General features: G+C 44.8%; 1 protein-coding gene across 2 annotated transcripts in view; it reads left to right on the forward strand.

The window, feature by feature from the left end:
- The window catches only part of olfm2a (olfactomedin 2a), a 102458-nt gene that overhangs the window by 61258 nt on the left and 13700 nt on the right, over nt 1-27500 (forward strand). The window contains exons 1-2 of one of the 2 annotated variants that reach the window (XM_030349060.1): nt 10528-10718; nt 25546-25695. In XM_030349060.1, coding sequence (XP_030204920.1) covers nt 10575-10718; nt 25546-25695 — 294 coding nt within the window. In that variant the 5' untranslated portion in view covers nt 10528-10574. Of the gene's footprint in view, nt 1-10527; nt 10719-25545; nt 25696-27500 lie in introns of those variants that run through there. The other variant, XM_030349069.1, reaches the window with a different exon arrangement.

A 27500-nucleotide genomic window follows, 5' to 3' on the forward strand; every position in this document is an offset into this window, starting at 1 on the left:
GCAGGACCACTTATTGGATGAGTACAGAAATTAATCAATGGGGTTTAAATGAATACCGGTTAAATGGCAGGCCTCCTTTCTGGTAGCATTAAACGAAAGCTTGTTCTGCAACCAGACTCTGATTGGAAAGAGGCAAATCTTTGATATCCTTTAAGCTAAGGCGACGAGTTTGTTATTCCCGCTTTGTATTAGCTTTGTGTCTGATTGACACCCTCAATTTGAAAAATTAACGTTTGTTGGTTAGGGAGCACTTGAGTGTACATTACTAAAGCAAAGGCAAGCACTTTGAGCAGCACTAAAGTGGATGTCTCAGCCATTTTACAAGATCAAGGCAAAGTCTAGGTGTACGTCTGGGGAAAGCTGCTCCTGCTGCTGTAATGTGGGATTAGAGCTGAGGGCTGTTGTAATTTATAGTCTTCTTTATATTGTCACTGAGTGCTATTATGTGCCATCTGTTATAAGGTGTGTGTCTAGATAACCAATCAATAAGATAGTGTGTGTGTTTCCAGATAACCAGTCAATGAGATGTCGATAAGCACAAAAGCAGTTCGATTGATTGTCAATAAATCCAGTGTTGCTATATCTTTCAATCCATGTGTAGGATCTTTAGATCAATGTGTCAAATATATAATGAATACAGGTTTAGTTTCCTTTAATTCCGTCCCCGCTCTGAATTGTGCTTGTCCCCGTGTCGTGTTTTGCCTCTTCCCCTGGACGTCCTCGGTGATTCTTTAACGTTATTCTTCAACGTCATTACCCCTGATTGGGTTCCACCTGTTGATGGTAAATTGTTCCCTCCTGTGTATTTAAGACATCCGTTTTTAATTTGCCTTTTGTCATATCCTGTCACCAAGCCCGGTCTTGTGAGAGTCTTAGTTATTGAAGACCCTTATTGCGCCACTTTAGATAATTGACACTTGTTTAAGGATTTTTTTTTATTTAAACCTTCGTTGATTCTGCATCCGAAAAGCCTGATCCTTCAAAATCCATTTTGTATCTCTACTTCAACCAGATCAGCTTGTAAATGCCGTGAAATAATTGCCTGTGTTCTAAATTGAACATGGCGGCAAACATCAATCTTAATTTGAGGTGACGTTGCTTTGTTGTTTGCGATATCTTTCAACGCTGCTTCACTGATCAGCTGACACGCTGTGGCTGTCTGTAAGTCAGTCGGCTGACGAGTCATTACTGCCAGTCTATTGATGACATGTATATAGGGTCCAGGGTGGACCATCTGGTAACACATTATATGGAACACGTGAAAGGATATGACCTCAAAAAGAAGTATATATATGAGGTGATACATTATGCATTGCATAAAGTGATGGAGGTCGACGTGATGACCTTGATTGAGAAATGTAGCAAAGGCTTTCTCGGTTATCAAAGATTAAAAATGTGTAAATTCAACCAGTGAACTATTTTGGCTCTTTTGTCCGATCTTGGAAAATTGTCAACGTGAAGTACGAATGATTAACGACGACAAGGTGGTTAATAAAAGGACCGTTTCATCTTCTGAGGGTGCCCTCATGCATTTATATACAGCGCGAGGACCTCCGTCTGGGGGGGAGGCTGCTAACACCGTGAACTTAAACCATTACTCTTAGGGACAGCTCACTGCTCCTTCCTGAAGGCCTGTCTCTTCCTTTTTTGTATCTCGTTTTGTATCTTTGCCTGCTTAAAGGTGGCTGATTAAAGGTGCCGTGCTGGAGCTACGATTCAGGAATTATTAAGAGTGCCTAAACGAACAGAGGTGCGCAAAACGAAGACAGTCAACCGTAAAAAGTCCTCTCTGTATCCGCCGTTGAGGGTTTGCTGATTTTGTGCGCCTGATTGACAGGAAAGATGGAATCCCTGAACCAATCATGGAAAATATGCCCCAATTGATCAGAAATGATCCGGTAGCGGCCTAAAATTGTAATCGTCTCATTACAGTGCACACTCAGTCAACTCAAAGGATATTTTCTCAGCGCATTTCTCTCGTTTATAACCGCCGAATCGCTCGGCCATAATTAACAAACGACTCTCTAATTGCTCTTAAATCATACCAACAGCCCCTTAACTATAACTAAGACAGAGCTATGCATGTTCATGTCTGATTAAAAGAGTTTGATGTAAAGTAGAAGGAAGACAGCTGTGTAGAGTGTAGACTCAGTGAGATGCCAGCGTCCTACTGACAGCTCTGTAAATCCACACAGTTTGTGTTCAATCCCTCCCCATTGTTAACCTGATTGGCATGCGGCCATATATTAAGCCAAACCACTCTTTTTCATGTTCTGGACCCGGTCCATGGATGTGACAGGAATGTATTTGAAACGTCTTGTTGGACTTTCTTCTTGATTGGATCCATGCGGGAAGTGTAATATGGAAGGTAGGGTGACGTGTGAGGTAGCCCTTTACGACAAAGGAGAGGAGGAATTGGATTGGTATTCAGTGCAGCTTGAAAAGACAGCGTTATGCAAACTAATGGATTTTACACAGTAACTCATTTTGCTTCTGGAAATAATTGGGTTGAAATGGGGGCTGATGTATTTTTCCTGTCTGGGATTAAATGACATCATATATTAGTGTTTACAATTTTGTAATTTAGCTGACTTGTCTAGGATGCAGGTAATGGCTAGTTAGATTGCAAGGACTGGGGGTGGAACCCAGTGCTGGCCGACTGGGAGCCAACCTTGCCCTATTTGAAAGGATATACAAGTATATATCTTAAATTCAGTAAGGCTGCTTTTATAACAAAAATTTATCATACCACTGTATGAATCATTTTGGTCTTAGTGCCTCAATAACGTAGACCCATATATGACACAAACGTGCTTAGCCATTTTCTAATGGGTGCACTCAGGCAAGCAATAAGTAATTGATATGAGGATATTTGGCCCAACCCCAGTTTAATTTTAGACTGTTTAAAATTATAGGAATATGGACTTGCGTATATTGATTGGGAACTACTGTCTGCTGCCCGAGTCTCTGCTGTCACCCTGTGGCAACGTTAAACATTACACCATTTTTATATGCCTCAGCAACAATAGTCTATGGAAATGGTTCGTGGCAATATATACATACACACACCTCAACATATAAACTCACACACACACCGCAACATATTATCACACACACCTCAACAATCAAACACACACACACACGCACACACACACACACACACACACACACACACACACACACACACACACACACACACACACACACACACACACACACCTCTAAATATAAACACACACACACATTTCAATATATAACCACACACATACATACACCTCAACATATAACGACTCACATACGCATGCCATAGAAACACACACACACACACACACACACACACACACACACACACACACACACACACACACACACACACACACACCACACACACACACACACGCACACACACACATTTCAACATATAATCACACACATACACACACCTCAGCATATAACGACACACACCTAACCAATCATCAATGTAACAAATAGAAATGACAGCAAACCAAGCAAAAGGAAGGATTATCTGGCCCAGTAAGTGCTACAAAAACAAGCACATATTTGACATTGGTCGTACCAATCCTCAGAGCTATGATTTTAATATGCTCAGTCTCACCCGTTAGTTGCGGTGGATAAAAGCGCCTGCCAAAATGATACGAATACGCCTATGCGTAAAAATACCTGCAGTGTGTATGCCTTTTTCATTTGAGCATCTATAGCGCTAACCCCTCAACATTGATCTTATTTTGAGCGTTAACATTGCTCGTGTTTCTCAGGAGACTCACAAAACATGCCTTTGGTGACAACTGACATTCACCAGGTTACCAGCGATTTTTTGATGAGATGGGGATGCTATCCCGCAAGGGAGATATCTAAATCACGTGCAACCACACACGCATATCAATTTAGCTTTATAAAGCGTATCTCGCAAAGACTGGGAGTGGGGGTAGGAAATGATGGAAACCTTTGGCATGATAGACAACTGGATGACAAGAGAGGATATGAGGTTCATGCACCGGAAGATTTAGTATCAATACGCAGAATATATTATATTTAGAAACTATAAATCAGTTTTTGTGTTTATTTTCCATATTCCATATTTCCATATTCTTCCACTTCCACCATATTGCTGGATTGTCTTATGAATGACTTAATGACCAAATAACTTGTTATTGCTGATTACAGACTAACATGTAAATACACACATCTGCAGTCCTCCGTAGATCTATCAAGTATGTTCCATGTTGACCCGCAAAATAAGCTGGGACCCAGAGGAGAACTTAGTCTTTCCCCCCAAATCCCAATACTCCATCCCGGTCTGGTGTACAGTCAGATCTGAAGATCTGAAAACCCAGCCAGTGCAGGCTAGAAATCAGAGCAATATTATCACAATAGTGACTGTTAACCTTAACCATGCTAAATGTCAAGAAGTATTTTGTTAATCATTGTATGTCTGAAAAAAAGGCAGCATTTCACATTCTTCACTGAGCCCTTGCCGCACAAAGAAGGAGTAGCAACTCTTAATGAGACATGCCCTTCAAATTGCTACTCTTTCAGTCAGCATGAGAAAAGAGGAGGTGGAATTGCTGTCGAATACTCTAACGGTACCGGTTCACTTATACTGAGGACATTTATAATTCTTTGAAATAGCTTTTGAGCTCAAGGCTGAAACTACTAATCTTTGATCCATCAAATCTACAATCACTATTAAATAACTCCATTGACCATTTCTGAGTTTTTTTTTAATACTACTTTTTCTTTGCCCATCAAAACAAATTACATACAAATTACATACAAACACATACATAATGTCTACTAGTGCTCTAAACCGAATCTGAGATGAGGTTAAAAAGAGGTCATGTGAGAAAACACGTCCACAGGTAAACTACTCTGTTAAAGAGCTCAAGAGAAAGTGCAGGTTGGTGGAAAGGCAGTGAAGAAAGATGTAATTACAGGCTCACTGTGGCGTTTTACAAGGAACTAAGCAACTGACTTTATCATGGCAGTACACGGGCTACAGGACAAAAGCAACAGATTTCTCTAAGATGATTACTGAGAATGCTGGCAACTCTAAAAGTAGTTTTCAACTATTAACCAGCTGCTGAAATGTCAAAATTACCCTTGAAAGGCCGCCATTAGGAGTGACATTATTGGCACGGACTCTGATGACCCTTTATCATAAAATACATAATTAACGTGTGATGATGGATAAAGTCACAAGCATTTCCCCAGTAGAACTTAACATGAGTGTAGCCGAGAGCAACTCCTCCACCTCTCCTCAGGACCGGGACCCCACTGCGCTCATTAAGCGAGCCTTTGACAGTGTTGCAAAATCTTTCCTGACAATCTGAAGTCCTCCAGAGTCAAGCTTTTTGCCAGATACCTTTACAACAGCTGTTGCGAATCCATTGTTGAAGAAATCAAATCCAGATATTGAGACTTACTAATTATTCTACTCGCAAGATACTCGAAAAGGTGGTTTTGAATAAAACGAAACCCTTCTGACGCAAAACACAAGATTCTGGAAAAGTTTTAGTAATGTTACAGGCCTGACGCACAGTGACCCCTCTCACTAAAATGGTGATCTCAGACAAAAAATGACGCTGCTAAGGTCTCCATTCGGGTGACACGATTGATCATGAGCTCCTCATCAATCGTTTAGATGGGTCTGTCTCTATGATGTATCCTAAGCTAGTTCTCACCATGTATCACAGGAATAAGATTCTATGTCAGTCTCGCAACAGTATCAGAGTCCGCACTTTTAACCTAATGTGGATGATAGCCAGTCTCTGTTGCACCATATTATACTGAGTTATTTTTCCCTGAGGAAAACAGTTAGCTATAAATGGATGAACAATATCAATTCTAAATGAGGACAAAACTGGTAACTTCTAACTTGGCCACAAAAACAAAAAGGATACGCTTTAAACAGACTTTGGAATTGAACTCCTTTGATCTAGTCAGAGGCTAGAAGTCTATGTGCTATCTTACACTCTGATCTGAATTTGAAGCCCCATATTAGGAAGGTTTTAATCTATGAGGAATTGCCATGGCGCGACTGTTTTTGAATTCAGCGGGATGCAGAAAAACAGATTCATGCTTTATTTCAAGTGGACTTGACTACTGCAATGATCTCTTTACTGGCCTCTTCACCATATCCATAGAGTGGCTCCATCTCATTCAGGATTCTGCTGCTTAGCTTCTGACTAAGAGTAAGAGGAGAGCGCATCTCACTGCACTCCAGTCTTAACTGCTCTGCACTGGCTCCCTCTATCGTTTAGAAATGACTTCAAAGCTTCTACTCTGGTTAAGAGCACTAATTTGGCTGGGGGCCAGCCTACCTTTCTGACTCGCTGTCGACATGGACGTCCTCAAGAGCACTCAGGTCCGCTGCTGCTGAATTATGTGAAGTCAAGTCACCATCAAACCCCAAAAGAAGGTCGGCAATGCTGCATTTATTAATGATGTCCCTAAGTTGTAGAAGCGGTTCCCTCAAGAAATCAGTGAAGAAAGCTCAGTAAACAACTTTTAAGCGCCTGTTCAAAACCGATCTTTAATTAAGCTTTTAATTAGCCTTTTATAAGACGAATTCAAGCTATTCACAGCGTTTTATCAAAGCTGCTTTCTCTGATGATTTTGTTGTATTGATCGACTATGTTTCAATTTTAATGTTCCTTTTTCTTTCTTTTGTGCCGCATCGTGAATCACTTTGAGCCGCATTCTTCTGTATGTAAGGTGCTACATATATAAAGCTTATTATTATGAATAAAGTGGGGGTTACTCACTAACCATAAAGCGAGTGTCACAGAGCCAAGTCAAAAGTAACATTTCTTGTCTTTATACTCATGGAAATTGAGTTATGCATCTTCCATAATGTGCCATCTGTCCCTTCATCAAACTGACTATCATACATCGAACTCCACTGTTTAATTATTCTAAATATTGAGTCTTTACAAATTGATGGGCTGGGAGATCATAAGCTCAATGCAGACCTCATTTTTCTAAATAGTAAATAAATGGTCAAAAATGTAATTTCAAACAAATATTGTTTGAATACACTTTTAATCAAAAACTCACTCTTCTCACTGTGTGCATGTGCTTATGTATGTGTGTTTGTGTGTATGTGTTCATACAAAAAGTAGCTGTGTGCACATCGCACCTTCTAGCCAGCTGCAGGACAAATAAAGTAATATTTAGTGAAGAAATGTAAGGTCCGCAGCACTGCTTAAACTCCAATATTAATTTATGAATAAAAAAAATACAGCAACATTTCGACCCTATTGGGTCTTTTTCACGCAAATGTTGAGACCAATTTGATGAGGGGATGTATATAGGTCATATGATCAGCTGACCCACAATGTGACCAAAGTCAGCTGTGTTAACAAAGAGTTTGTGTGTATGTGTACCTGTGATACCATCTGTCTGTGTGTCTGTGTGCCTATGCATTATATGCCTAGTCTCGAAGCCTGCATGCACAATACCTTTCAATAAAACCATCAAACCAGGCTGTAACTCCACAAGTGTCCACATGAGGGCAGTGTTGCCCCTAGAAAGGAAGGAGCCCGGCCGAGCTCGGGGGCTGCTGACGGGGCGCCAGCAGGTGAGCTTTGGCAGGCAGATATGTTTTGGATGAGCATCTCCACACACTTCACAGCACACCACACCCCATGCGGTGAAACTCATATTACTCAACACTCAGTGGGACTGCATGGTGATGGGTGAGGGTGAGGGGGTGGGGGCGCAGCCATGGGCACCCAACCAAAGTTGACAAAATGAATAAATCAGCAAAGCAGGGACAGAACACGAGGAGGAGACGACCTGGTCGCTCCTGCGTGAGCGCAGTATTCCGTCATCATTAGGCATGTCTGTTTTGGGTAGAGAGTGACACTGAGGCTCAGTCCCTTGGGTGCAATGGCACCAAGAGGGCCGTGTCACCCAGCCATGGCTAAACCTGACGCCAGCAGCTCAGCGTGGCATTTGGGCGTTCTTGGCTCAAAAGCTCTGGCCACTCAAATGACAGCACTGCAGCCTTGACGGCAGCGGAAGAAAAAAATCGAACCAAAAGGGCGTCTGCCAAATTGTGACAATGCCAGAGTGCTCTTCTACCCGTGCGGGGATAAAAGCACAACATAGAAGCTCATTTTAATGCCGCTCAACAGTTTTTTTTTCATTTTTCACTCCACAAATCCGAAGCATATCGACGGCTTCATCTGTCAGGGAAGAGGACAGTGTGACATGGTGATGGTCGCAGCATGCCAAGAAGAAGACTTAATGGTATTGTGAGTCTGTGTGTGTGTGTGTGTGTGTGTGTGTGTGTGTGTGTGTGTGTGTGTGTGTGTGTGTGTGTGTGTGTGTGTGTGTGTGTGTGTGTGTGTGTGTGTGTGTGTGTATGTGTGTGTGTGTGTGTGTGTGTGTTTGCGCGTGCGTCTGTGTCTTTGTGTGTCTGTGTGTGCGTGTTTGTGTGTTTGTGCGCTTATGTGTTTTTTTTGTGTGTGTGTATGTGTATCTGTGTCTGAGTGTGTGTGTCCAAGTGTGTGTGTGCGTGTAAGTGTGTGTGTGTGTGTGTGTGTGTGTGTGTGTGTGTGTGTGTGTGTGTGTGTGTGTGTGTGACGTGTGTGTGACGTTTGTGTGTGTGTGTGTGTGTGTGTGTGTGACGTGTGTGTGTGTGTGTGTGACGTGTGTGTGTGTGTGTGTGTGTGTGTGTGTGTGTGTGTGTGTGTGTGTGTGTGTGTGTGTGTGTGTGTGTGTGTGTGTGTGTGTGTGTGTGTGTGCTTGTGCGTCAGTAACAACATGAGCATGCTGGAGGAGTCTCCATTACGGGCTGATTAAGGAGATGTACTGAAGACAGGATGACTGATTGGCTGTCTGGAGAAGCCATGGGCCAGAACGCCACGTCTTGTCACAGGCCCCGGACCCTCCCTCTATCCCTCTCTCCATCTATCCCCCCAGCCCCCCTCTATCATCCCTCCGTCCATCCGTCTGTCTATCCATCCCTCTCATCTCTCAACTCATCCACCCCTATATCATCTATCGTCTGTCTCTCCCTTTCTCCAACCATCCCTCTATCACCTATCCCTCTATCTCTTCACCCCTCTATCCCTCTATCACCTATCCCTCCATCTCTCCCTCCCTCTATCATCTATCATCTATAACTCCCTCTCTCCACATCCATCCTTCTATCCTTATTTCCATCTTTTTATGTATTCATCCATCCCATCCACCAGTCAGTCCATTCTTTGCTACCTCCACTGTTACCTTCAGACATCACACCCATCCACATCACAAAATATGACGGGTGGTTATGTTGAACTTGTTGAATTCTTCATGAGTGGCATTATTGTTATCATTAGACGAAGCGGTCGTAGTTGTAGCAGTGATTTAAATAAAAAAACAACAAACGAGTTTACCATATGTGCACTTGTGCACAAACACATACACACACATGCACACGAACACACACAGACACATACACACACATACAAACACACTCAGACACACGCTCGCCCCCCCCCCCCCCCCCCCCCCCCCCCCCCACACACACACACACACACACACACAGATTGTGACAAGTGAGTCCAGGAAGAACTGGTAAATGTCAGTGAACTGACAGGAGTGAAATGGGAGGGATGTGTGCATGCAAAACAGGGCTGCCAAGAGGAGCCCAGGCCGATCGGGATGCGATTGAGTGTGCGAGGCAGCCCAAGCGCAGCTCTGCATCTTCAGGATGAATGAAAGAGCGAGTCAGCTAGCATGAGAGAGAGAGAGAGAGAGAGAGAGAGAGAGAGAGAGAGAGAGAGAGAGAGAGAGAGAGTGAGGGGGGAAGAGAGAGGGGGGAGAGAGGGAGGGATGGCAAAAGAGAGAGAGAGAGAGAGAGAGAGAGAGAGACAGGGATATAGATTTAGAGAGGGAGGGAGGGAGAAAGAGAGAGGGAGAGAAAGAGAGGGGAGAGGGGAATGGGAGGGAGGGAGAAAGTGAAAGAGAGATAGCCAGGGAGCGGGAGGCAAGGAAGGAGGGAGAAAGTGAGAGAGGGAGAGAGAGAGAGAGACAGGGGGGGGGGGGGGGGGTAGGAACTGGGGAGAGGCGGGGTGCTTCGGAGGCAGTCACTCGGAGAGGGAGAGGCACGATTCCAGTGTGACTGCTGGATGCGCGCTGCTCTCCGTCTTCACTTCGCTCCGCGGGTCTCGTCTATTCAAACAAGAGAGCCGCCGGAGCCCTGAGCCCCGCTCTCTCGCGTCTCCTCCTCCACCACCGCCGCGGCCGCTACCGCCGCCTCCTCTACAAACTGCTCTGTGCTGGACGGGATCCACAGTCTCTCTCCTGCCGGAGCTGCTGCTGCTACTGCTGCTGCAGATCAGCCTCAGACTCTGTCTGCTGGACGTCCATCTCCCCGCCAACCCCCACCCCCACCCCCCCCCACCCCCCCCCCCCCCCCTCCCAGCGCCGGCACAGGAGTGTGTGAGGGGCTGAACGGGAGGCGAGCGAGGGTCCAGGGTAGTGCAGAGCTACAAGGGGGGGGCCGGGGGGGTGGGGGGGGGCTGGAGGAGGCTGGCCGACAGGGACCAGAAGGCAGGAAGATGAGCGTTCCCATGCTGAAGATCGGGGCGGTGCTCAGCACCATGGCCATGGTGACCAACTGGATGTCCCAGACGCTGCCGTCTCTGGTGGGACTAAACGGGACCACCATCTCCCGAGGGGGCACCTCGGAGCGGATCGTCAGCGTGCGTATCTGCTCTGCCTCTTCCTTTGAAAAAATTCTGATCTTGTTTTTGATTATTCTGAAAAAAAAAACACGTCATTTGTGTTCTTGTGTGTTCTCTTGCATCGTGGCTGTTTTTGTACACGTCGTCCGTGGAGTTATAGAGAAAGTGAGTGAGAGACACAGGGACGGAGGGAGAGAGCAACAGAGGTGATGGAGAGAGCAACAGAGAGCTGTGGGGGGAGAGAGCGTAGAAGAGAAAGTAGACGGGCTTTTCCTCCGCTGCATAAAGTGATTCATGGAGAACCGGGGTCAGTCAGCACTTTTTTTTTTTCGAACACTTTAACAACAAACACAACCCCGGCCAACTCTGCGGCTGGCTCCAGGAGCCTGAAAATGTTTTTAAATCATTTATTTATACAGTCGTGAATGGCTTAGCTCTTGAGGGGAAAAAAGGCTGGTGATGCAAAAATAAAATAAGGCAATGTGCATTGTCATGGGAGACCTATATTTATATCCTAATCATATTCCAGGCTCCAAAACAAAAGTGTGCTCCATAAAAATTGTTATGTATTGAAGTCTTTTTTTTTTTTTACCCAGCATGGGTCACAAGCAGCAAAATGCTCCCCAAAAATGTGCACATGCTCGCTGAGCCCTGCATGCTTGATCTACACAGACTTCAACACTGAACAGACGTGAGAGGAAGTACCATGTCGATCTCCTCAGGGCAGGACTGTAGGGCGTGGCGACGGCAGAGGCAGCAGGAGGCGTCTGTCTCAGCCTGGGATATATTTATATATATATATATATTTACATCAAGGTAGACATGCCTGTGACACAGTCATGTTTCGACAGAGCGTATGTTGTTATTGTTGTCGAGAATTCCTCTCATGTTGAATCACACGCCTGCTTGATGTGATGGGGAGTGACGGGAGAGAAAGAAAGAGAGAGAGTAAGAGAGCGAGAGAGAGAGAGAGAGACGGGGAAAGAGAAGGAGAGGGAGTGAGGGAGGGAGAGGAGAGGAGGGGGGCAGAGAGAAAGTAGAGAAAGGGTTATTATTACATTATTTTTGGGTGATGCTGTAAGTGGCGTGGGCGGAGGGGTGGGGTAGGGGTACGGGGGGCGGGGCTGAGAGAAGAGGTGGGAGTTGATTCTGACTGATGTTTTGTCTGATGCCAGCTGTCACCCCCCTCCAGGGTGGGACAGACGCTGTTCCAATTTAGAGTTGATGGGGAGAGAGAAGGCGGGGGGGGGGGGGGGGGTGGGTTACTACCCCCAGCCTTCAATGTATCTGTGGATCCTCTTCACTCCTGTATCCCTTCATCTCCCTCAGTGGATATGGTGCATTGAAGAGCATTTGGGAGTCTGTGGGTCATGCTCAAGCAGTCAAGCAACAATCCAAATGCCCAGGCTGAATACTGCATCAGCAGCATTGATTCACACAGGTGTCCGTGAAACAATCCGTCGGTGGGTTATCCCTATCCCCACGGACGTTATCGATTCATAAGTCGGCTTTAGATACGTCATGTGGTGTTGGTTGGGCGGTGCCGGTGGAAAGCGTGTGCAGAGATCAGCAGGTGAACTGAACCACACAAACTCACCGCTCAGAGTCACCGGCGTGGATTGAGGTGCCGCTTTATAATGTTTTAATGACATAAAAGACTGTCATTTGTTTTAAGTGGAATGACTAAACACATGACTTCTGGCAGACGACCGGTCGTGCAGAAAGATGTGGAGCTTTGATTGAGAAGTGTGTTGAGAAACTAATACGATTGTTGTTTGTTCCATGCCAACTTGGTGGTTTGTGCCAAATCAACATTTCACACACGTTCATACGTGGCATGGTGTGTGTTGCAAGCATGTGTCTATTTCAATGTGTATGTTGAAGATAAGGTGCAGACCAAGCTAGGGACTCGTGTGACATTTTCCGAATGATGTGTTGTTACACGTTATCAGTCTTTGTAGAAGGATTAAACGGGCTAGAAGGTCACATGTTTGTGTGTGTGTGTGTGTGTGTGTCTGTGTGTGTGTGTGTGTGTGTGTGTGTGTGTGTGTGTGTGTGTGTGTGTGTGTGTGTGTGCGTGCGTGCGTGCGTGCGTGCGTGCGTGCGTGCGTGCGTGCGTGCGTGCGTGTGTGTGTACTAGTGTTTGTGTGGCATATAGACATCTATTTAGAAACATGTATGTGTCTGTTGATTACTGTGCGGTAGGGCTGCAATGATTGGTTGATTAATAGTCGATAGACAGAAAACTAATCAAAACTTATTTCGATATTTGATAACTAATTTATCCAGTAAAAATAATGAATATGCGTTACTTAATAATGCCGTTAAATTCAAATATTTGACTGAGGAATCATTATAAAAGGAATGGTTTGGTTTTTCTTTGCTGCTTGTCTGTTAGAAGACATACTTGACGATGGCATTTGCTATTATACTATAATAAAAGCTATTGCTATTATTTTATTTATACACTCAATGATTAATCGGTTAATGGGGTGGGGGAATATAATCTTTAGCTTAGGTAAATAATTGTTGGTTGCGACTACATGCCAACTCCAGCAGAGTTCTCTAAAGGACATGCTATAACGTTCTTTTCATTTGTGATAAAATAATTCTACCTCCTACCTTCTAACTGCAGACGTGCAATTAACCTTTTTAGTTGGCATTTGATTTTATTCTGACAACAAACTAATGCTTAATACAGTACTGCTTTACATACCCAATTATATGATAATTATACAATGCTCAAGTCATTTTTTATATGGTGTTAAAAATATGTTGTGTAACGTCAAAATGGACTAAAATGTATTCTGTATACACGCAGGAAGGCAAAAAAAAAAGGTATTCCCTCAGGATATTTTTCCTCTCTCCTTCCGCACAATTACACTTGCCTCACGACTAGAATAATTAAAAAATTAAAGTCTCATTGTTACTTAAGAAACATGGCCCTAATGTTATTGGAACATGATCCTCAAGCGTCCGGATGTCTACATCATATTTTCTTATTGAACGCAGCACCTCTTAGGCTACAACCTATGGTCTATATAGACCGAATTGCATTGTTGAAGGTTCTGTATGCAATTATTTCTCTTCCACATAATCTTTCCACAGTTCATTTCTTAAACAAAGCAAAATAGCTCCTCAAACTGTAAAGCACTGAAGAAGTAATTGAGTAGTACAAAGCTAATCTGTTAAAGGTTTTTTTTCTGGTGGATGGAGTACTGCTACTGTATTAGTATTGCACTGCTCAGTGCAACCTAGGAACAGATGTTCAGTTGGATGAACCAGAACCTAAAGAGTGTGTTGTGGCTGCTGCCAGAAGGTAAACTCTCCACAGGGAACCTTCAACAAGGCTGAGGGGGGAAAATGGCAGAAGATAAGGAATCTATGCGATGTGAGGTATTCCGTTGTGCAGAAGACGAAAGGCATCTTCCTTTCGTCACTCGTCAAGAGCATTGGAATTATTACTGCCGTTTTTAACATCTTATCATCGTTCATTCTTCATTAGGCCCTGGCCTACCTTACACTGTGTATACAATGGCTCTGAGTTTGAACACTATTTCAAGGCTTACCGTCTGACCTTGCTCCAATCAGACAGTCCTATAATTCATAGATAAACCAGACAAAACATCTGCTCTATTTCAACCCTTGCACCAAACGCATGAGACGCTGGAGTCAGCAAAGGTTCTCCTCTGCTGGCTTTAAGCTCCCTTATTAAGGTCCCCAACGACCTGATTGGTAGACTCAAAGTAGCACATCCTAGCACTTCACCTGCAGCAGAGTTTTCTAATGAGGCTGACGTCTTGCATCAAGACTTTGAAATCAGTCAAATACTAGATGTAATCAGCAGGTTGATTAAAACCTAAGATGTGCTTGACATGTCTGCGATTGCTAAGCCGTGTAATTGTGTCAAAGTGCTGGACCCGAATAAAAAAAGTTTCACCCGTTTCTTTGATGAAGAGGTGTAATCAACCACCCCTGGAGATGGGTTGAATTGATAAAATCATTTTCTAGATTGGCTTATTGGAAGAAAATACACATGGCTCACAAAAACCTAATTTGACAACACAGCACAAGCACAAGTGTTGCTCGCCCACCATAAACAATATTAGAACAGTAATTATTAATATAAGGCTTTGCCTCAAGTTCAAATCACTTAACGATGTGTCTTCTCATTCAAGCCCCAGCGACTCCACCCCAGTGTGTAGAATCCAATCCGAGTACCCTCTCTCTCTCTCTCTCTCTCTCTCTCTCTCTCTCTCTCTCTCTCTCTCTCTCGCTCTCTCTCTCTCTCTCTCTCTCTCTCCCTCTCTCTCTCTCTCTCTCTCTCTCTCTCTCTCTCTCTCTCTCTCTCTCTCTCTCTCTCTCTCTCTCTCTCTCTCTCTCTCTCTCCCTCTCTCTGACACCAATATAATGAAGGCTGATAAAGCAAGTGTAAAAATGTGTGTATCATCGAACTCCCTTCGTTGCCCATGCATTTGTATCATGTGCACCAGTGTTGCTTATGTAATGTCACAGCTAGAAACTGTTGAACCAATGTCTGATTCCTATGCTATATGCCAACCGGTCTTTCAAGCAGATGAGCTAAAAAAAGAGCTGCTAACGTAGTTGATGGGAGCAGTGCTGCACATTGCATTTCCTGGATGGCTGTGCATGTGCACATAGTGCAGAACCATGTTTCTTAATGAGCATATGTACCGGCGTTGCTATATGGACCAAAAAGCAATTATGCTCCGGGCATACAAAACACTGTTTCATTTATTCATATGTGTTATGTTGTGTGTTTGTGGGTGTGGAGGTGTGTGTGTGGGTGTGTTTGTGTGTGTGTGTTTGGGTGTGTGCATTCTTTTGTGTGTGTGCACATTTGCGTTTGTGTGCATGTGTATGTGCATTACTTATGAATGTGCATCTGCATACCATATATAATTGCCATTCAATTCCAGTAAATTCCTCATTTTATTAAATTGGACACGATTTGAACGTATATTATTTTGTTTTTACATAGTGATTACAATAAATGATTATGTCCGTTTAGCATGAATTTGAATTGTAATTCAAGCCAACAAAAGAAAATGAAAATAATAATACCATTACATATTTTTCAAAGAGCCAAGGTTCTGTTTTGTTTGGACAGGTGTTGAAAACTAGCATTTATGCTAATGCACTGAAAACAATGCATCTGGTTTCATCCAATGATATTGTCATGTCCATGTTAAATAAAAATCTACTTATATTAGGAGCTATCGCTTATGTATCCCTTTATGTTTGGATGTGTCCCAGCACCGACCCCCTGTTGTTATGTTTGGGGGTCACCCACCCACCATTGCTCATGTTTATGATGGTGGTCAATAGGCTTCAGTCTCTCCGTGTGTATGTTTTGGGGTCAGGCATTCTCCATATCTCATGTTTATGATGGGTGTGAGTGAGGTTTATTACCTACACTGCACAACATAAGGAAGGTAAAGACCCATTCTTATTGGATCCTTGGTGAGGATTAATGTGTATTGCAATTACTGTGTTGTTTATTTAAAATAAGATGGATTTGAGCTCTGTATTGCTATGGGTAGGGGTAGGGTTAGGGTTAGCCTATCGCCTACAGCTGTGTTTATTTGAGTTCAAATACTGGCAGGTGCTCTCTGGCTGTCATTTCTTAAGAAATACGAGGAACTGAAGAATGACACTGACTTGTTCTTTTTTTGGATTGCTGGATTCAGCATACATCATGACAGCTTCAATTTCCAATAAAGATCTTGTCAAGATGGGATTCATGCAAGTGTGTAATCTTGTAAATAAGCACCATCCCAGCAGAACAAACTTGGTTGATCATGGAGTTTTGTTTTTGTGTTAAGAGTCTGGTAATTTCCAACGCTGGCAGGCAGACAACTGATATGTGGTGTTTGTACTGCGAAATAACAGGGTAAAAAAAATAAAAACAACTTTGTTGGAGTTTTTTTTTTTCTACCAATCTGCTGAGAAAACTGACATCGGCTCCAACCCTCTCTATGCTTTCTGCCAGTCATCTAGGAGCAGTCTGGGAGCAGCAGTACAGACAGCAGCAGGGCTTGAAACGCTGCAGAGAGAGAGAGAGTCAGCGAGAGAGAGTGAGCGAGAGAGAGTCAGTGAGAGAGAGGATGAGTGAGAGATAGAGATGGTGAGGAAAGACAGCCGACAGGAGGGTGGAGACAGCAGGCAATGGAAGGCTTTGATGAATTTATGAGTCATATTATTGACTAGCGGCCATACTGCGCTGATTGTGATGATCTATTTCCCTCCGTTGCCGAGGGAGACCGTAGACTGGCCAAGGACTTTTCTCTATTACTTATTTCTTTCTTTTTTTAAACGGACGGCAGCTGGTCTGTTCATTGAGACCTCTGTGGCGGTTTATCGTTGGTGTATGTGTGTGTATTGTGTGTGTTGTGTGTGTGTGTGTGTGTGTGTCTGTTGCGTGTGTGTTTGTGTGTCTTGTGTGCGTGTGTTGTGTGTTTGTGTGTGTGTTTGTGTGTGTGCGTGTGTGTGCGTGTGTGTGTGTGTGTGTGTGTGTGTGTGTGTGTGTGTGTGTGTGTGTGTGTGTGTGTGTGTGTGTGTGTGTGTGTGTGTGTGTGTGTGTGCGTGCATGTATGTGCCTGAATACTTGGGCATGGCCATGTGTTTGTGTGTTTACCAGTTCATTGCTCATGTCGTATCACCATCATAGAAAAACAGCAGCCATCGCCGACAGATGTTGCTTCTAAAGAACGAAATACCTGGAAAGAACACCTGTGTGAGCTGTTTAGCAGAGAGAGAGAGAGAGAGAGAGAGAGAGAGAGAGAGAGAGAGAGAGAGAGAGAGAGAGAGAGAGAGAGAGAGAGAGAGAGAGAGAGAAGGGGGGGGGGGGGAGTCGGGGAGAATTACATACTTTTTCAATATTGTTATCAGAAAACTGGACCAAAAGTGCAAGAGAGAGAGGAGATAGAGAGAGAGAGAGAGAGAGAGAGAGAGAGAGAGAGAGAGAGAGAGAGAGAGAGAGAGAGAGAGAGAGAGAGAGAGAGAGAGAGAGAGAGAGAGAGAGAGTAGAGACTTGGGGGAGGAAAGAGTGGGGGAGAGGGAAAAAATAATTTCTTGGGAGATTTTATCATTATCAAATTATTTTCTACCAAGTGGCTGAGGTTCCTCTGTCAACACTGTTAGCTGTTGACATTCCTACTCCACACATCCCAGTACCTAATCTCTGTCGGCATCCCGACACTCCGAGAGCCGCCTCTCAGTGACAACCCAGATGCTGGGTGTTCAAGGTGTGGATCTCAACTCTCTCCGACACCTCGCTATCTACTACTGTCCGTCTCCTCCTAGGCTTCCCCCCTCATCCTCCTCCTCCTCTTCCCCACTTCTCCTCTTCCTCCCTCTCCTCCTCCTCCTCCTCTGATGCTTCCCCCTCCTCCTCCTCCTCCTCCTCCTCTTCCTCCCCCTCCGCTTCCCCCTTCCTTCTTCTCCTCCTCTTCTTCCTCCTCCTCCTCTTCCTCCTCTTCCTTCTTCTCCTCCTCCCCCTCCTCCTACTCCTCCCCCCTCCCCTTCCTCCTCCCCCCATCCACCTCCCCCACCTCTTTCTCCTCCTCCTTCTTTTGTGTGCTGCCTGTGTAACGTTTTAATGGACTTCCTGTCGAAGCCATAAACTAGCCGAAGAGCAGGGGAGATTTATGAAGCCCATTTAGCACCAGCCTTTTGCCCGGAGGGGGGGGGGGGGGCTAATGTCAACGTCAGAGGAACTCTCACCGCTATAGCGTCCAGCCTGGGCCCACTGGCCCCTCCCCCAAACCCAGGTGGCTCTGGCTGTATAGCACGTAACGAGCTAACTCCACAGAAGTTGGCTAATCGCCGCCCTTTCGCCGGGACGACCGTAGCGCTGTTCTGAGGGGCTTTTTCTTCCGAGCGCCATCAGCGAGATGGAAGGTTGAAAGTGAACGAAAGTAAATGAAACGGTTGGAGTCGCTCCTAAATGTATTTATAGGACGTTCATTTGCGTAGACCCTCCTTTGGGTTCGGTCCAATACTGTTATCTAAGAACGGAGAGCGTTTTTCCTTTATGAAGGAATTATTTTGGGGTATTATTCATAAAGAAGGCACAAGCAGTGTATGGCTCGGTAGCTGCTAGACCCCAGGGATTCCAATTTGGACTGGCCAACCCTTATCCTGTTAGCCGGTCTCAGCAGGCATGCTGCCACGATGCAGTCTTCCCTGACGATTTTCAACCCAACTCAGGGAAATTCCTTCACGCTCATTGAAATCGGAGCCCTCGTACACCTGCATCTCTTACACTCAGCTATTCGGAGGCCACGACTCTATCTCCACTCTAACTCTCTAGATCTATCCTCCTCCTTTGGTCTTCCTCTCTATCTTCTCTACGTACGTCTCTCTACCTCTGGCTCTGTACCTGTCTGTCTATCTATCTCTATCTGTCCCATCCTCTCTCTCTCTCTCTCTGACTCTCTCTCTCTTCCTCTCTCTCTCTCTCTTTCTCTCTCTTTTCTCCCCCTCTCATCCTCTCTCCTTTTATCTACCATACTTCCTGTCTCCTCCCTTGTGATTTGGTTTGGCATGTTGGCGGTATGGACTAATAGAACAAAAAAAAGAAAAAGATGGGACTGCAGTATAGGGGCTTCACGGGGGGGGGGTAATCACAGAGCCATTCATAAATGAACACAGCTTCACTCTCTCTCTCTCTCTCTCTCTCCCTCTCTCTCTCTCTCTCTCTCTCTCTCTTTCTCTCTCCCTCTCTCACTTTCCCTCTCTTTCTCTTGCTCTCTCCCTCTTCATCTCTCTCTCTTTCTTCCTCCCTCATACTGTTTTGGCCTATTGGTGGTCTTTCACCGCAGGCAGTCTTCTGATTATGGAAACGCTTGGATGGGGGTGAGTTGCGGGGGGGGGGGGGGGGGGGGGGGGGGCAGTGCTGATGCTGACGGTAGTGATGCTGGAGGGGGGTGGGGTGGTGCAACCCTGTGGCGGCAGCATATGGAGACCAAGTTGAGATCGAAAATGTTCTGCGTGATGTCATTTTCATTTAAAGCCTCATCGATGTGCGATTCCCACTGGTGCCTCCTGTTGTTATTTTGATATCTGCTGTCACATTTTTTTATGTGTCATCTTTGAGGATGACAGCTCACCCTCACATTTCTTCATGTACATACCAAGTTTTGGTACTCCCACTCAAATAATGGAGGCCTTCCTGGGACACATTTCCAGAGAGATGTCTTCTCGATGTCTGAAATGTTGTGTTGTGATTCTTCATTGAATACTGCCTATGCCTCCTAGCTCCTCCTAGGAGCTAACACGCTAGCTAGCTAAGCAGATGACAGCTCAACCTATACATACAAGTTACTTACAGTTTGAGATAAGCTAACCATCTTAAAAACCAAAACTAATATAAATTTATCCAAAAGTACCCTATAAATAAAAGCGTATACCGTGGTTATATAACAGATGTACTGGCGTGTAGTTCCCCATCTCAGACACACACGCCCATATCGTGTTTAATATTGTATTCTGCAGTAGCTAGGTGTGCGTGTTTTGTCCGTCTGATGATATATATTCAAGGCTGTTGGGTATTGCGATGAGCATGGGTCAACAAGTATTCTTGTCTACTTTTTATTAAAAAAAAGTCTTACCCACGAAGCTTATTTGAATGAACAAGCCTCACCTCTGGATGATGGTGTAGTATCCCGCTGCCGGCAAACGCAGTGAAGCCTGCTGATAATGAGGGCTCTGGCCCCTTTGAATCCAACCGCAGGACAAACAGTGCGGAGGGACAGTTACGAGGAGGCCGAGACGTTGGCAAATCATCTTCATTTGCAATTCAGAGCGCACAGCGCACCCTGGCGTAAACTGTTATAGCGAGCGCGTTGCGCATAATAGATGGACTGGGAGGGGCAGGGTAAAGAAATTGCATCAGATTCAGATAGGATCTTGATTCCGACCCTGCTTGTTATGAAACATTAATGAAGATGGGCGGCGGGTGTCTGGGTTATGGAGAGGCGCCCGAGAAGACGAGAAGAGCGTGGGATCGTTAATGTGGAGGAAAAGCGGGCGGGTACGATAATTGAGTTGACATCCAACCACTTTTAATATCACTTTTGTTGAATGAACTTTGTTATATCATTTCCCATTGTGTATGTCTTATGACACTGGGGGTTTGAGTGTGTGTGTGTGTGTGTGTGTGTGTGTGTGTGTGTGTGTGTGTGTGTGTGTGTGTGTGTGTGTGTGTGTGTGTGTGTGTGTGTGTGTGTGTGTGTGTGTGTGTGTGTGTGTGTGAAGGGGCAGGGGTGGGGGGGTTGTTAATACAAGTGAGAAATAAATCCAAATGGATAGCTCCCTTTTCCCTGCACTCGTTTGTAACTATTCACGTGAAGTGAATGTGTGTGAGCACTACTATCTGTGTGATGTGAAGTGAATGTGTATGCACTCGTTTCTAACTGCGGGATGTGAAGTGAATGGGTCTATGTGTACTCATATCTTACTGTGCCATGTTAAGTGAATATATGTGTGCTCAAATATAACTGCGTGATCCGAAATGAGTGTATGTGTTTGTGCACTAATTTCTAACTGCATGATGGCAAGTGAATGTGTGTGTGTGTACTCATATCTAACTGTGATTTGAAGTGAATGTGTTTGTGTGTGTGTGTGTGTGTGTGTGTGTGTGTGTGTGTGTGTGTGTGTGTGTGTGTGTGTGTGTGTGTGTGTGTGTGTGTGTGTGTGTGTGTGTGTGTGTGTGTGTGTGTGTGTGTGTCTGCGCACTCATATTTAACTGTGATGTGAAGTGAATGTGTGTGTGTGTGTGTGTGTGTGTGTGCACTCTGCGTGGGCGGTCACGTCCCACCCACAAGTAATCTTTAGGAGATCCGTGAGGTAAGATGAAATTATTAACAACGGCTTAATGCTGCTGTGGGTATGATTTCACGGATGCAAAGAGAGAGTAAGAGAGCAGAAAGGTGCAGAAGAGAATATTTCTGGTAATCAACAACCAAAAAAAACACCCCCTTCCTCTCAGGCCCTCCCTCTTTGTGTTTATCCACAAAGAGGATTTGTGTTTTATTTATGTGATTGACAGGGATGTGATTGACAGGCAATATGGATTCATCTAACCAATCAGGCAAAAGATGCCCAGATTCATCAGGAGTTAGCCAGGAGTGGTCTAAACTTGGAAGGTTCTCATACAGCGGCACGCATAGTAAACTACAAACAGATAACCGCGAAGCGTCTTTCACTTATTGTCACACATGGCGATGGCATTCCTAATAAATTGCACTCAAATTACTGCTCCTGAATCATACCTGCAGCCCCTTTAATGTGATGCGGTATGGCTGCTGTCAAGTGCTTGTCTCTTATCTCTTCTTCTCTGTTTTACTTACTATTCTCTCGCACGCACACGCATGCCAACACACACACACACACACACACACACACACACGCACACACGCACGCACGCACCACACACACACACACACACACACACACACACACACACACACACACACACACACACACACACACACACAGACGTATCCATCCTGAGTTAGAAGTCTGTAAACCCCGAAACAAATCTCTTCACCTATGACAGGCCAAAAGTAAAATTAAATAAGCTATGCTTGTCCAGGTCCTGGGAACATTGGAGCACAACAACAAAACAGCCCCAGGAGACAAACAAAAAGTGCTGCTTAGCAGAGGAGTCTGAATGCTGGCTGAGAGGCAGGCTCACACCAAGACCCCCGTCCCCGCCCGACCTCCACCACCACCTCCTCCTCCTCCTCCTCCCCGTCCCCCCCACTGGTCCTCCTCCTCAACTCCCTTCAGGCTATGATTTCAAGAAGAAGAAGGAGAGAAAACAGATGTGGTGCTGAGAAATTGGACGACTCTTTCCTGTGGAGAGATCATTTTTTTCTTCTTCGTTCAATTCGATCTGGCTCGGGCTGGCTGTGGCCTCTGAAGACCTCATATCCCGATCTCACCCCTCACCGCCGGACCGCTCACAGAGAAAATATTACAGGATGAATTCCAATAATGAGAGGCCGAGACCAAAGCCTAATTATTCACTGAAGAGAAGAGAGAGAAGCGGAGGAGAATTCCCCCTCCTCAGATATATAGAGTGGATATAAATCCTAGAACATGGTATGCCCATGCACATCAGCTATTCATTGAAATATTAATATAAATTGACAAATCAAAGACCATGAATAAGTAAGGAGGAATGGAACATTAGTCCGCTGGTGATAAACAACCGTTGAAATAGTATTACCTTGTAAATGCCCTTTATGCATAATTTGGCTTGCAACTTTATCAAATAGACATTTGAAAGAGACAGATCTATATATATATATATATATATACATTCTATATATGAAGACGTACATACATTCATATATATATTAACAAACATTGTAATAGCGATGAGTAACGTAGGCTATGATGGAGAGTGCAAATTACATCATATCCACATTAAAGGTTGGACATGTCTTTTCCTATATGTCTATAAATTGTCATCAGATCTATATGTATATCTATTTACAGATCTGCTTGTAATGCATGGGGAACAGTAGAATTAGTATCAGCCAATGCTGCTGTGTATCACGGTGCATTTAGGAACAAGCTTGGCCGGCAGACGTAGAGCTTCTGTCGTGTGCGTAGGAGAAAAGGTGTGATGGTGTGCTGGAGGACCGTGGTTGGGTCGTGGTGAGGGGGGGGGGGGGGGGGGGGGGGGTGAGAGCTGATGGGGTTGCATGGAAGGAGAGGGGGAGAGGGGGTATAAGGAGTGGCAGCAGTGACCAGATGTGACAGTGACCGCATTGGCACACGCAGTGATTTCGCTTCTTTGCACTCAGATCACATATAGCTCCCCTAACCGCAACCATGCCCCTGGAGATATTTTTCTCTTCCACCCCATCTCCTCCTACACCCACACATACACACACACACACACACTCACACACACACACACACACACACACACACACACACACATACACACACACACACACATACACACACACACACACACACACACATACACACATACACACATACACACCTATACATGCATGCACACACACATACACACACACACAATCCAAAGAGAGGTGAGCACTGAGGAGAGTGAGGAGCAGAGAATAGAGCTGATAAAGGAGTGCTTTTTATGTGTGGGTGTGTGTTTGTGTGTGTGTGTGCGTGTGTGTCTGTGTGAGTGTGTGCGTGTGCATGTGGGTTTTGGCTTACGACTGATTCGTCCTTAACCTCATCACTGAAATGGGTGCTCTCATTCACAATTGACAATGTTGCGCTCATTTACATTGCCAATTATATGTGTGCGTGTGTGTGCGTGTGTTTGTGTGTTTGCTTGTGTATGCTCACATATATCGATGTAGATGTCCTTTAAAAGCACCTTAATTGCATAGCAATTTCTGTTATGTGGTTCTCTGTGTGTGTGTGTGTGTGTGTGTGTGTGTGTGTGTGTGTGTGTGTGTGTGTGTGTGTGTGTGTGTGTGTGTGTGTGTGTGTGTGTGTGCTAGTTTCTATATGTGTGTATGTGTGTACATGTGCCTGTGTGTGTTTTTACGCTCAAGTGTGTGTGCGTATATGTGTGTGAGTGTGTGTGTATCTGTGCTGGTGTGTGTGTGTGTGTGTGTGTGTGTGTGTGTGTGTGTGTGTGTGTGTGTGTGTGTGTGTGTGTGTGTGTCTGTGTGTCCGTGTTAGTATGCGCATATGTGTGTGTGTGTGTGTGTGTGTGTGTGTGTGTGTGTGTGTGTGTGTGTGTGTGTGTGTGTGCGTGTGTGCTAGCGTGTGTGTATGTGTGTATGTGCATGTGTGCAACATTACTTCTGATTGGATTAGTCAGAGTAAGAGACATTCATCCCTCTAGCCAGGCCCCTCCCCCCCGCTGGTAGAGACCGGCGATATCGATTTCAAAAGGCTCAATTTCCTTCCCGTGTCCAAACTTATTAGATGCTCTGGTTTCACTCGCACTGCCCTAATCTCTCCACTCCACGTCTCCTTCGTAACAGCCATTTGTCTCTCCCATCCCTCTTCATCCTCTGCTATCCACCATCTCCATCTTCATCACATCCTGCTCTTTGCCTTGGGAAATGTAGCCGTTGTCATGTTAGTTCCTTCCCCAACCGTTTCAGTTTGTCTTTTTATTTTGCCCCACGTAACCCCATCCAGCGCTAGCCTCTCCCTGCTCCCGTTCACTGGTTTAACATGGCTATCTTTTCTCTTTATCTGCCCCTAGCTGAACCGCGGTGCCGGTGTCTGGGTGTCTAGGTTCAGTCTACACCCCTCGGTCTCCTACCCCCTTTCACTCCGTCTCGTTACCTTATCCTCTTCACAGCTCCTCGCCCCGGTTTCCTCTCTCTCCGCTCGTCCAAGTCTAAATTTAGACTAAAGTGCTTTTGAGCGAGGGAACAGATCAATTGTCACTACCTTTAGGGAAGACTAGCTTTTAGCTGAGCGTGAAAAGTGAAAACCAATTACAATCTGTCTCTGGAACCTGACACCGCTAAACAAAGTAACCACACACAATCAGCAAATGGATTGTTTTAGATGCCTTGCTCTCTTTCTCATCAATTTTTATTTCACTTGTAAACGATTTAGCATGAACATAATCTGTTTGTGTTCAGCGTTTTTCCTCCTCAAACACACATTCTGTTTGCGAGCGGTGTCAACAGAATACCTAATGGTTTGTTTGAATTAAATAAAAACACCTACTTTCTTCCAATTTCGAAAAAACCAAAAAAACAACAATACGATAATATCGACCTCTTCTCGCAGCAATAAAACAAAACAATAAAACGCCAATCTTTTGGTTTTGTGTTATTGTGTTCTTTCGCAGGGTCTGTACCCGAGCCCGGAAGAAGGCTGGCAGATCTACAGTTCAGCCCAGGATGCAGATGGCAAGTGTATCTGCACCGTGGTCGCACCGGCCCAGAACATGTGTAACAGAGACCCCCGCAGCAGACAGCTCCGCCAGCTCATGGAGAAGGTGACGGCTGTCGATAACACGCCCACACACACACACACAGACACAGATACAAACACAAACACTGCATATCTTTAACCACACACAAAGCATGGCATGTTATAATGTGTACACGACGTACAAGTGTAGACACGCGCCCATGCGTGTGTCAGGTGTGGGTGGATGCATAGGCAGACTTCACACCCCTACACACACACACACACACACACACACACACACACACACACGTACACACACGCACTCACACACACGCACTCACACACAAACAACTACACAAACACGCACACTCACACACACACACACACACACACACACACTCAAGTACACACGTGCACACACACACTCAAGTACAAACACACACAAACGCACAGAGTAATGTGTTGATATATTACAATTTACATTTTTACACACATCTTCGTTACTCATTCCGGCTACTCAAGTTAGGGATTCCCAAAACACTCACACACTCGCACACTTACAAACACACACACACACACACTAGCCGTCAGACCTCAAGACACATGCTTCACAGATTCTCCCGTCCCATACCAGCAGCTGATCGAATATTTCAACTTCCTTTATTGGACCCCTGATTGGTGACCTGAAGGAACACTCACAATGGAAATAAGAATACTCTCATTATCTTTTCCTAAGAAGCTGGCAAAGGGGACATTATTCACCCAAAAAATAATAAAAACCATCCCGATTTTAGCCATGAAATTGAATTCATTGAAGCTAAGCATTGTATTATCTCAAATGAAAAGAATTTAGATAACAATTTTAAGACTGCATGGTAGGAATGCTGGACTCTTTGTTCAAACTTTAGAACTTTAATCTAGATAAGTGTATCAAAGTTCTACTTCATCCATCCACTGAAAGTATGTCTTGGAGGCATTTACGTAAAGGGGCAGTGGAGCCAAACTCGTCTAGACATGGTACTACGCTTATATGGTCCTCAATATAGTAATCTATGCCATTTTGTCAGACTTTGGACGAAAGGTAAGAGGCAATGCTTTATTGATCCTAACTTTTGGTGAAACACACAGTATAGCTTCTGTACCCTTTTTGAAAGGTGGTAGTCTCTGAGGGTTTCGTTTTGTTGTCGACACTTATGGCGATAAGCAAAAAATGCAGGTGTGCTTTTAGACCACACTTTCAAGAGATCCATCCTGTGTGGCCTGCTTGGCATCTGTCAGTTGGCAGCTGGTTTAATGGTTTACCTTGCGAGACAGCTGAGATCGTGATCGTGAGATAGTGAGATAGTGATTGTGAGATTACGATCACGCAAGATTCAACCTTGCAAGGCTTCAAGTTATACGCTTGTGTCCGAACACACAGTGGTTTGGACCAATCAGTGTCCTGTGAGGAACCACGTGATCTATCTGATACCTGATGGACGGTGATGGACAGTTGGTTCATCCAATCACCTGCCAAGTATTTTTTTGAAGGTGCCTGCCCTTATCCAGACTTTCCATAGACGGCTTTCCAGATGGTTCTATGGGATAAACCATCTGGTCCACCATGTTTGTTCCGCCTACCCTTTCTGGCAGAACAACCACTGCACGGTAATGGAAATCGCATCACTAACCCTGCGCCGCTTGTGATTTTCCCGGGAATGTCGCCAACGACACTCAGATTGTGACATTCATAATGCTGCAAATGGAAATGACATTTATGGACATGAACATCTTTAAATGTTTTTCCAACTGACCAAAGGCAGGGTTCAAACACACACATACACACACACACACACACACACACACACACACACACACACACACACAAACACAAACAGACGCACACCATTA

This window comes from Gadus morhua, chromosome 2 (genome assembly GCF_902167405.1).
Source record: "Gadus morhua chromosome 2, gadMor3.0, whole genome shotgun sequence".
NCBI classification, from domain to species: Eukaryota; Metazoa; Chordata; class Actinopteri; order Gadiformes; family Gadidae; genus Gadus; species Gadus morhua.